Source organism: Homalodisca vitripennis, chromosome 3 (assembly GCF_021130785.1).
Source record: "Homalodisca vitripennis isolate AUS2020 chromosome 3, UT_GWSS_2.1, whole genome shotgun sequence".
In the NCBI taxonomy this organism is placed as follows: Eukaryota; Metazoa; Arthropoda; class Insecta; order Hemiptera; family Cicadellidae; genus Homalodisca; species Homalodisca vitripennis.
In genome coordinates this window covers 97,367,139-97,379,582 of record NC_060209.1, presented here as the reverse complement: position 1 = coordinate 97,379,582, position 12,444 = coordinate 97,367,139, and the positions used below count along the sequence as shown (strand labels likewise).

The window sequence follows — 12,444 nt, the reverse complement described above, 5'->3', positions numbered from 1 at the left end:
AACAGCTGTTTAAACAAACTGTATTTTTGTAATGTCTATACTAAAAATAACACTACATCACAGACAATAAAAGATACTTATTATTTTATCTGTACAAAAGTGAACCGTTTAACTGTACAAATATTATAATACAGGTTATTCATAATAATAATAATTGATAAGAAGAACGTTATAAAACTAGGGAACCCACCCTCTGTTTTACACAGTGGAATGATCTACCTTTATTACACATAAAACTAAAAACTGTTGAGTTATTATATGAGCATTTTGGACACCCAAGTATCATTCCTTACAGATGTAAAATGTATTTCTTGTAATAAAACAATGTATTACTGGTTATCTGCATTCGGACACGTATTTAAACGTTTGTTTTAATAGACACTCGTCTACCTGAGAAGTAATTTAATTAAATAAAATTGTGTTCTCATACACTTTATTTTGTGATTTTTAAGTTTACTATTTTTATGTTACTTAAAGAACACATTAAGCCCTCTAAATATTGATAACTAGTTCATGTCCGTTATATAAAAAGATAACAGTGTTTTTCATCTCAGGAGAAAATCCTTCAGAGGTTTTATGTCAGTGGCATCAAAATTGTTATTATTTTTTTTATATTTATGGATTTGACATAGTAAGAAGTAAAACAGTAAAGAAACAACAAATATGAGAGGTTTTAGGTTAAAAATCTTTCACATAAATCGTTTTAAAATATGTATCCTATGCACTTTGTAAAACATTATATACTCAATGAAAACAGAATACAGAAATAACGTTCCAGCCACCCCATCAGAAAAAATATACCGTATGTAGAATGTATATGGTGCCAATGCTAGCTATGGTCATACGAAATAAAATACAGACAGCCAAACCACTGTGATAAATGGGCAACAACGAATGTTTGTTTGTAGTATCCAATTACATGGCCAGGTGTGTTTAATGTATATAGTCCCTTTCAGGTAATAGGTAATCTGTTAGAGTGGATGTCTGGACTTCAGCCGACCTCTGTTGTGTGAGAGGTTCTGTAATTCGGAGGTTCACAAAATGTTATCATATCCTCTTATTACCTAATGCTCTTTTGCGGCGCATTTAGAGGGTTCGTTGTTATGAAATACCGGGTGCCAAGGAAGAGGAATAGGTGTCAGAGTGCCACTTCCTGTCCTCATAACTCTGTTAAGTTTTACGTCAACTATTTTAGTATGGAAACTGTTTTACCTGGCAGGAGCACCTGTTTTAAGCTACATAGTAGACCGAAGATAGAGCTGACGCGTTCTGCTGCTCAACATAGAATTGAGAAGACGCAAAAGAACAGGCCGTGAGACAAGGTTGTATTATTTATAATCTAGACCCATCTTTCAACATTGTCTTAAGCCGCTGTTAGATCCAAGAGGGCGACAGATATCCTCAATAAAAGATGCATGTTAACGTAAGAACCCGGTCGTAACCAGGTCTGAACTCAGCTTGTTCAACAGGGTTGCTGGGATTGAGAATGGGAAAGGGCCAAACTTAGCACCTTTTCAAGCAGTTTATAACAAACTTAGAAATGCTATTGCGCGCTATCTTTCAGCTAGCTCTGGTTCTTTGCCTGACTTCAATACTGCCATTAACGTACGTACTTTAAAAGACGTGGGTAGCCAGCACGTACTAGAATCTCATTGTAGACAGAGAAGAGATATTGTCTTTGGGCCAGTATATTCTTCAAAAAGTTTGAAAAGATGCCGTCCATTCCATTCCACCCGCCTTTCTTTTTGACAGAGTTGTGATTACCGCCTACTACTCTTGCAAAGTAAAATTATAGCCCATGGCACAAGGTCAATGTTGCCTGAGGTAAGCCCAATAACGGAAGTCGTAATTTTATTTTATATTATTTAGCGTTTCTCTTTCTAGCTTTCAGTTCAATATTTTTCGAGGAGGCTCCTTCGTGTTTCCATCTTAGAACTACAGCAACCTTACAGGATTAAATACCACTGGAACGTTTCGCTTGAGATCATGAAACATTTGGCATAAGAGGTGAGTAAACATTTTGTCAGACAGTATATGCTTGGAATTCATGAGTTAAATACAAACATAACATGATGTACGTCATCCTAAAATGGCCATGGACACTAAACATCTTTTGCATTTTCTGCAAACCAAAGGCAGATATAAAGTAAATTGCAAACATGATTTCTATGAGAGTTCCAGGGGCAGAGATATTTGAGAGATGATGGGTTGATGTTGATACTGATCTTCCAATCTAAAAAGAGTCGTATGTTGTTAAGCCATTTTCGTTAGTGTTCTGGTGATTCAGGCTCTGTCTGTATCGAGATTGTATTTTTTCAACCAGGGAGGACCAATGGCAATTATTGGCAGCTGAAAGTACACCCAGTACAAACAGAAACAATATGAGTAAATTGACATCATCTAAGTTTGAGGTTAAATGTACTTGCACGTTGCAAACGTTTTGAAATAATATTGGATGTGGAATTTGTTGTTAAACATTCAGTAATCAGTTTACAAATCTACATTAAAGTAATAAGTCGTAACAACTGTTTATTTTTAGTTTAATAATCGAGGAGAGAGTGGGTATAAAATGAATGTGCACTATTATTTGATTTTGAATAAATTTTAAAATGGTTATTGTGGAATCTGAAAGAAATTTAAGACAAAATATGGGATCAGCAGGTGATCTAAATGGTTGTATTGGTATGAACACAATAAATGTAGCTAATCAGAAAAATGAAATTGTAGAGGAGTATGGTCCCAATTTAAAGTTGTTACCAACCAATAATCAAGTTCGTGAACTTCAAACTATTCTCAGGGATCGGTGAGTACTACTTACTTCTACAGCTCTCTAAGTAATTCTTAGTTATCCCAGAACTCGCACTTTGAGCCTCATGCCATATTAAAAAAAAGTGTGCATTAAAATCATAATTAACCATTTATACTAGGCTAGTTGCTTTTGTTGAGATAAAATATAAATGGTAATGGTGTATGAGTTAACCTTAAGAGTTGTAAAGCCCAATACATCTGGCATAACTCACGCTACTTTAGGGTGCTGTATAGAAAGTGGCCACCACCACAATCGAACCAGGATAGTAAATTAACCATTAGAAATGCCTAAACTATCGATTACAAAAATGTTATAATTATAGGCCTAGTTATATAAAATTAATTATTTCCAGTGTATCAGTGAGGTTAACGACCATAATAGGCAATCAAAATTTCAACATTTTTAAGGTTATCTGCTTGTCCTCCAGAAAACAAATAGCCTACATAATATGTATTTTTTTTCATTCCTAGAATCATATTATGATTCTAGCAAGTGCAAATCACAAACTATGTTTTTTAATAATTGGAATGTAAATGTAAATTTGTGGTTATATTTGTCTACTATGCTTCTTGTTATTTATGATTTTCAGCGGTACATCTGCTCCTGGTAGATTGTCTGAGTGTTCTGTGGTCAGAACAGATTAGTAAAAGGGTAGGGTACGATAAGCGGACCCGGTTTTTTATATCGAAATTGACAAACGATATTACTCAATCATAACCATTGATATAATCAATTGATACTAATTAATTACTTTGAATAATTAACTTAAATAATCTATATATTATACAGCTGTAAACACTTTCAAGTAATACACGTAAGGTAATATTTCAATTTTACATATTGTAACATTTGATTATTAAGAATGGCTGTCAATTTAAAACTAGGAAACTACCCAACATTGCTTTGAAAGATGATAAGACATGTTTTTCGTGGCTTCACATGTAGGACTCGTACCGAAAAACCCATTATGTGAAATTTGTGGGAAAGAAACAAATGTAACTGTGAGAGGAGTATATATGGTCGTCTTCAGTTTTCATAATTTTGGTTATAATAATTTGTTTGATCACTGTTAATATTAAATTCACATTTTAATTTAAAACATAATATGTTTGTTGTTGCGGACTACAGACACTTTTATATCGATTGATAGTCTAGGATTTTAGATGCGAATATTAGGTATCGATAATTACATTCTTCTATATAAAAAAACCGGGTCCGCTAATCGTACCTTACCCTAGTAAAACACCAACAACATATCTGTACAGTAGCCTTCACTATCTCATGGATAACAATGGTGACCATTACTTGATCACAGCGTGTTAACTCTACTACTGTCAATTAGTTTTGAAAGTTATTAACATGTTTGATTGTAAATTATGTGACTACATAAAACATTAGGAAATTAATTTATTCTTTTTTTAATTGGTCACCGTGTTTTTACATAGTGAGAGTATGAGTTAGTCATGTAATCGTGTTATTTCTAAATTGATAAAAGCTATTTTTATGTAATCTGCAGATAGACTGACAGTTTTACCGGCCTTCTGGAAGAGAGCTAACACACAGACACAGTCATAGTTCAAATGTACTGGTTACCATTAGATAACTACCATATTGAGAGGAATATTTATCCACCAAATGGTTATTCAGGAAATATAGTTCCTAAGATAAACGTGACTCTTGCAGCACTCTGGAAAGAACAACTAATAATATTTTGTAATATGTTAACTGAAATAAAATAACACATTTCTATTTGCAACAATAGGGTTTATTAGAAACCTGTTTCAGACATTTTTAATTATATTTGGTAGAATGAAGATGTTTTTAGTTAGTAAAAAAAAACAAGTTGCATTTGCATAAGACATTGTAGGTAATCATATTCTGTCAGATGGATGAGGAAAGAATGTAGATTCCATATAAGTTAGGCTAGGCCTATGTTATTAAAATTTTATGTAAGCACATGTTCAATTTATTTGAAATATAGCCTATATATAGTTATAAAGATAAAAACACTCAGTAAAAAAAATGACCAAACTACTAAAATGTAATTTCTAAAAAGGTTTGCTTAGTTATAAATAAGACATTTTTTATTTTTTGAAGTTTCAAAAACATGTTTTTAGTGTTTGAATCCCATTTTATGATACATCCCTTATAACCTGTATGGGTACCACTTACATAAAGTTACCATGGATTTAACTTCTAGAGATTTAACTTTTTGGATCTTATTGAGCAGGAAAGGAAAAAGTTCTAGAGGATTCTGATCATGAATCTTTGAGAGAGCTAAAAATATCACAAGATAAAACGTATGGTAAGATTGAGTTTATTAATGAGTCACATTGACAGGTTGCATATGCTCGCTGTCACTAAGCAGGACTGTGATCTTCACCTTGACTGACTCAATGCCAGACATAACCATCTAGATTATTTTCTTAAAGTGAGGAAAAAACATATTTTACAATAACTACAATGTTTATTGTAAATTCGCCTAACCATAACAGCCACCACATGATCTTATGGGTGGCCCCTGTTTAATCAGAAAGGCCAACTTTTGTGTTAAATATTAAGTTTTGGAACAAGAACTATCTAAAACCATTTTTTAATACTCCTAATTATGTGCACTGTCATTATTATCAATAAAGAAGTTTGAATTGTGGGGTAAAAAAATTGAATTTAATATTTTGTCATGTCCTACTTAGCTTGACACATGTAAAAGTAAGGGTAATATATGTAAATGAAAGATATATCAGCGCAAGCCAATAAGATATAGGTCGATAATTTTGCTGAAAATTGAGAATTTCATTCTTTATTTCAAGAATAATAGGCCTACAAGTAAAATTTCTATTTTGTTTTAATATTAGCATAGTTATAATGTAGTTGCTTCTTGCTTATTGGATTTAATTATTCATTAATTTAAAAATCAAATGTTGCTATAGTTAAATTTTGTTTTTTGTTGTACCTAATAAAATAAAATACACAATTAAATTTAATTAGTGTTTGATTTTTAAATTATTGAATAATGACATTATTGTTTCTTTTAAAAATATTATATCCACATGAGTGATGAAGTGTTGACTGGTATTGGGATTTTTCAACCCACAATTTTTAAATCTATTGATAGTTCTAGGTTAACTTACGAGATAAACCAATTCATATTTAGCTCTGGCTAATATAATGTTAATAGTGTAGCCTGCAGTTAAGTACATAATTCATAAATGTTCCTTTTATTTTTCAGCAACACTACCAGAAGTGATTTTAAGTTTTTCGCTGATCGTTTGGTAAGTTATAAGTTTGTTTCTCAAGTATTCAATCTCTCTGTTTTTTTAGACTAGACCTCAGTGGTAGTCATAAACTATTATTATTTGTATCTAATAATTTTTATTACCCCATCAGTGGTTAATGTGTTAGATTGATAAGCAAAGAGCTGCCATTTTAAGTCCTGCTGTTGGATCATCAATAACCAAAGAGTTGCCAGTTCTGCCCTGCTGTTTTAACCAAAGAGTTGGTAGTTTGGTCCTGCTTTTGAACCATCACTAACCAAAAGGTTGCCAGTTCTGAAACTCTGTTCGACCATGACTTTGCTAGGACCCATAGAGTCTTGAAGGTTGGAATATAGCTCATATCTGGATAACAATTGAATGGTATGCAATATGCATATTATACCCAAATGGATATCTCCATATGCCTAAGACAGTACTCTTAAAACAGATGGAATACCTTCTACCACCTGAAAATCAACAGATGTTTGCCACTGGATAATGCAGTTTTTATTTATTGGTATGGTCTTGTAAATGTAAGTGTACTCGATTTGTGTCGTATTGAATACAGAAAATTTACAAGGAAATATTATAATAAATATAAATTTATTGATCATAAAATTTAAATCTGTATCCCTTAAAACATATTTGTGCATTTAAAATTAGCCACTAAGAAGTTTAATTGCCCAACATTTAGCAAGGTAATTTTTTCTGTCTATCTTTATGCATGATAACTTTCAAATGAGATAACTTAAGGGATTCACATTTCTATATAACTCCATCTCGGATACCTCAATATCGAAATTGAAAATAGTAAACATTGTGTATTGAGAATCATTCTCCGGGCCAAGATGTTATCCACTGTGGGGGTGAACGTGAAGCCTTCCACGATGACCCAAAGTCTCATGTGCGTTTAATTCTTCATTTAATGCAAAACAAATATTTTTTGTACATATCATAGCTATGGTGGAACGGATTGAATCAATGTGAATGTTGAGTTTAGCTCAAGTTCACCTTCCTCTTTGTGCAGTGTTTGAAATCTGATCTGTCACAGACTTGACTCATCAATGGAATCTGGAGACTACAAAATATAGTGTAATCTAGGTGAAGAGTATACTGCAATGTCTTAGACATAATCTCTAAGCACAATGGAGCAATGGTTGGGCCAAAGTGTGCAGTTATTGAAGCATGAATTGCAGAACAGTAAAACTTTGTTTACATACCTCAGTTTATTGGTTTACTTCTAAAGAAATTAAAAGTAATACATAATGTTGTTGCAGATCCGTCTTGTTATAGAAGAAAGTCTTAACCAACTGCCATTTTCAAAATGTACCATCACAACTCCAACAGGTGCAGAGTACGAAGGACTCAAGTATCAGAGAGGCAACTGTGGTGTCAGCATAGTGCGAAGTGGAGAGGCTATGGAACAGGTCAGTCAGGGCCACCGCCATTACTGATAATTTTGTAGATTCTGTACAAATAAATAGCACAAAGTTTCATACACATGTATATGCTTTATCAATTGGTTAGCATCTGTTTGATTCTGACTGTATTTTTTAATATTTTTAATCCTCAGATTTTAAATAGATTAATTTATATACAGCACTGCAACTTTGTATGTTTGTGTTATTAAGACCTAACTTCAGCTAATAAATAAAAAAAAACATTGCAGTAAGTTTATGGAAATTCAACTGCGATGATTCCAGCTTTGTATAGATAAAAAAAATGGATAAGAGTGAACCAAAGCTAGTGTAAAGTTGAAGTTGTTGATTGGTAATTTTTTCTCAGGGTCTACGAGATTGTTGTCGTTCAATAAGGATTGGGAAAATACTGGTGGAATCTGACCCAGATACTCATGAGGCAAGGATTGTCTATGCAAGGTTTCCTGAGGATATCGCTAGCCGCAAAGTGCTCTTGATGTATCCGATTATGAGTGAGTACTGCATTCTCACTGTAAACTATAAACTATTAACGATTTACAGTCATGATTATTTGAGTAATGGTAGTTAGACGTTTCTTGTATTTTAAGGTTGTCTTGGTCAAATTATTTACAGTATTAATTCAGTAATTCTATCCTTGCTACATTCATCACTAATAATTATTTTAAAGATATACAAAAATGATGTACTATACACAAAATAATTTGTTCAATGAAAAATCACAGAGGAGTTGATATATAACATGAGTTAAGTTGATCTAACCTGTTTTGTAGGTACAGGAAACACTGTCATCAAGGCTGTGGCGGTACTGAAGGAGCATCATGTACTTGAAGAGAACATTATACTGTCCAATCTGTTCTCCACTCCATTCGCTGCCAAAGCAATCACAACTACTTATCCACAGGTGAATGGTTATTCATTTTTATTTATTTATATATCTTTTATAATTTATAAATCTGTCAAAAAAATTCATTTTGCTCTTCTGTGAAGAAATCTTTTATCATGAAATGCCCAGAGTGTCCATTAAAAATTCCTAAATGCAAATTAGTTTTCACAGAATCACTTTGGACAATTAATTTCATTAATCATACTTTAAATTTATACTTAAAATTGTAAATTCCTTGTTTGTTCTCAGAAATCGGAATATTAGACTAATGTAAAAGTTTACTGTAAAATTTTATTATTTTACACAAAGTGAAAATAGTAAATATAAATACATACTTACAGTTAAAATGTTTGCTTAATACAAAATTCGGAATAGCCTAATTATATGTAATGATAATATTTCCTCAAATTTATATACAGTGTATAACCATCTGAATTCAATGTTTAAAAGTGGAAATTTTCTGTATGGTTTGTCAAGTACCTACAGTGGAATTTGGATAATTCAAAGCTTATGGGATAAATTTAAAAATTTAGAATCATCTAACATTTTTAAATATGCAGACTTTATTCTATAGGAATATTGATAGATTAGTTGAAAAGTTCTATCTGAAATTTGAAATTAAAATTTTCTAAGTTCAACTGTAATATTAATAAAACTAAGCAATACTTTAATAAAACATCGGCATAATACTATGAAAAATCAAAGATCTTGAAATATTAAATCACTCACTGGGTGCGATCAATATTACATAAAAGAGAATATGATAATATTCCAGTAATAACAAAAGGAAAAGTGATATTTATTTATTAGTTATAATCTTTATTATCATTATTGTCACAATTTGTGTGATCAATTATTCTCTTTGATTAATTTTTATAGACTGACCTAATCTAGAGTTTAGGACATATATCTTTAGTCCATTCTCTATATTTTATCATTTAATATCTTGTAAAAACAATAAAAATCATGCCAAATTACAAGAATTTAGACTAAAACTGTAAACCAGTTTACTTTGTATTCTCAAAAAGTTCATAAGGTTTACATTTTTCTGTATGCAAAGTGGATTTTTAAGATGTATCAGACCTTTTATCTCGTAATTTTGTGGCTCATCAAGATCATGACGTAACTTATTTGTACATCTGAAGAGGTGTGGAAAACTTTGTAGACCCATATCTCTTGTGTTAGTTTACAATATTATTATGAATGAAAATTAATTGTTTTTATGTGTTCACAGATGGTTATTTTAACTTCAGAGTTACATCACATAGCACCAAACCATTTTGGCCAGAAGTATTTTGGAACCGACTGATAAAGTGACAAGTTGAAAGTTTTTAGTTTCTTACAGTTTTTCTTCAAAATGTTGATTTCTGTTTTAAAGTACAACGGTGATGCACAAGTTAGTCGATTGAGTTTTAAAACACCAACATGGTCAGTATTATTGCTTTCACAAGAGCCACAAATAATTTAGGTATTTAGTTTTGTATTATGGTTTTGAAAATTAGTTTCTGCCACAAAGTTGCCTGATACTTTGTAACTGAATAGTTATTTTGGAGTAAATGATGTTAACCATTGTAGATGTATTTGTATAAATAAAGCTGTTATTTGTAAATAATAATAATTTTGTTTTGTGTTTTAATTCAAATCCTTAGAAGTGTTTGTTGAATAATTTCAGAATATGAGGAATACCTTACTTCCACAGGCTGTTGTGAGTACCTGTAGTTCTCAGGTCCTCTATTCTGAAGATTGTGTAGTGTGGTTTTCGTACCAAAGTGGGAGAGGTCTCGTCTATGTTAATTCCAATAGAACCTGAAACTCAAAAATTTACCATTCAACTCTCTAAAAAAACACAAGAAAGGGTCTACATCTATACTGGCCATTTTTTACCAATCTATTTTTTCTCTTTTTAGCAAAATTATTGAAAAGATTTCCTAAAAAGGATGGTACAACACTTGCAAGAGCAAGAATTGCTGACAAAAACAACATGGATTCCTAAAGGGAAGGTCCACCATCACTGCTATAACAAGCTTAGGAAGATATGTTACAGACCAACTGGAAGATAAAAAGTTTGTCTCAGCCATCCTTTTGGACTAAATCAAAGCATTTGATTGCTTGGGACATAATATATTGTAGAAATTATCATTTCTGGATTATAAAGGCAAATCAAAGGTTTGGGTGGCTAGATTGCTCTTTTAGTGCATGCACTTTTAGATCTCACAACCAGATTGTCTGTTCTTTTATTTATAGTACCAATGACTTCAATAAAACAGCATGCACTTATGTACACAGATCTCACAGGGACTTCACTTATCCATCACTAATTCAGCTGTAAGGAGTGCCCCAAGACATAGCAATTAATCAATATAAAAACCATACAACTTATTTCAGCTGAAGACTCAGTTACAGAAGTACCAACTAGACACCCATTCAATAATTGGCATAACAGATAGAATCCTCTCTCCTAGTCATATCATGTACAAAGCAAAACGCTTGCATCTAGAATTTTTGCAGTGAGATCTAAGATGGGCTACTTATCCATCACTAATTCAGCCTGTAAGGATATCACAGTTAGTTGCCTCTCTCCAAAAAGACATAAACGTAAGGATTAATCACAATATAAAAACCAGAAAGGGTCTCACAGAGTAAAAAATTGCACACCATTGTTGGTCAGCTGAAGACTCAGATTCCATGAAGTTCCCAACATAGTACATCGGGACCCATTTCTTCAAAATTACTTGGCAACATACATTAAATAGACCATCCAATCAGTCTCCGCTTAGGTTGCCAATTCTAATGAACTAAAGAGCCAAAAGTATCAAACGCATCTAGATTTTTGCAGTGAGATCTAAGATGCGGCAAGATGGCTTTTTAAGCATATCACTTGGTGGTAGAAATACATAAGATATGGCCTTCCTGGCTCCACCTTCCCTTTTATTTCCGCCATCTTGTTTTAAGACGATCACCATTGGCTAGACTCTGGTCAGTAATAGAGGTTAGTAGACTCAGTGAGGGTATTGTGACCTGTCATTGCGCTTTACAGTTTACAGAGCAGTTGTTGTACATAGTTTTTTATACAGTGCATAAGAAGGAATATGACAAACAACATCGTACAACACATGAAGAGCGCTTTGGACAATTTGTTTATTTTAACCTAGTTTGCAATTATGTATTAGGTACTACCTTGAAGAAGAGATCAGATTGCAGTCTCGGTAGAGGTCTGATTATGAGCTTTCTTATCGACAACTTAGTGGAAACATTGTTTCCAACCCACTCGGTCTGGGAATATGAGGACATACCAGTCAACCCTTGCCAGATTCCCTTCTTTTCTGATGCAGATCTGTCCCGGCCCGTCGGACAGATACGGTACCGTAAGGCGCCTAGCTCCGGTGTAAGTACTGAAGGTACTAGCTCGGACCTATGTACAATCGCTGTTTTTAAGAATGCACCTTCGATAACGCCTGCCCCTTAAAAATAAGGCAGGGGAGATCCTGAAACCCTGTTGGCATACAGACCCTGTATAGTTGACACGACAGGGATGTTCCTTAAGCAGCTGTTGAAGCCCAAGCTCGTTAAAGCAGGCGGTGGCCTTTCTGATCGTCAAGACGGTTTTCAGGGAAGCCGCTTCACAATCGGGGTGGTGCACGTTTTGGATGTCATGGAGGCTCAGTGAGACCCTTTTCCCTTAAAAGTAAATATACTGTATTGCTTATTCCATCAATACTGTGCAGTATGTAGAACAAATAAAGTCACAACAACCGTAAATGTCAAATCTGTCAACGATCATTATTGTTTAGTCATGTGCCCTCAATCATTGCATGGTTAGTGTATTGATCTCTTTTAATATCCAGTTTAATCATAATGTTTAAAAGAATTAAACATTCCCAAAACAAAAATAGGGTAATATACCGTATTGATTTATCTGTCAATACTGTGGAGTATCGAGAGATAAAAACATTCAGAGAAGGTACAAAGTTCGAACCAATCAACGATTAATCTTAGCTGTTACTAGACTTAAGTCTAGAACCAAAGAAGCAGGGCCTTCGAATTGGTATGAAGCGGATA

The 12,444-nt window shown here is 33.1% G+C and overlaps 1 protein-coding gene across 1 annotated transcript; it reads left to right on the top strand.

Annotated features, from left to right (window-relative positions):
- Window positions 1–2,241: 2,241 nt before the first annotated feature.
- On the top strand, window positions 2,242–10,003 carry LOC124357218 (uracil phosphoribosyltransferase homolog). Its single transcript, XM_046808764.1, has 6 exons — window positions 2,242–2,803; window positions 6,039–6,081; window positions 7,341–7,490; window positions 7,849–7,993; window positions 8,273–8,403; window positions 9,620–10,003. Exons 1-6 carry the CDS (start codon window positions 2,610–2,612, stop codon window positions 9,692–9,694), a joined length of 738 nt encoding a protein of 245 aa, XP_046664720.1. The 5' UTR covers window positions 2,242–2,609; the 3' UTR covers window positions 9,695–10,003.
- Window positions 10,004–12,444: the final 2,441 nt, after the last annotated feature.

Bases quoted from the DNA above. Each gene is read 5' to 3' on its own strand.
- LOC124357218 (XM_046808764.1), top strand. From the start codon at position 2,610: ATGGTTATTGTGGAATCTGAAAGAAATTTAAGACAAAATATGGGATCA. The intron at 6,082-7,340 runs GTAAGTTATAAG...ATGTTGTTGCAG, and splicing joins AGTTTTTCGCTGATCGTTTG to ATCCGTCTTGTTATAGAAGA. The intron at 7,994-8,272 runs GTGAGTACTGCA...CCTGTTTTGTAG, and splicing joins CTTGATGTATCCGATTATGA to GTACAGGAAACACTGTCATC.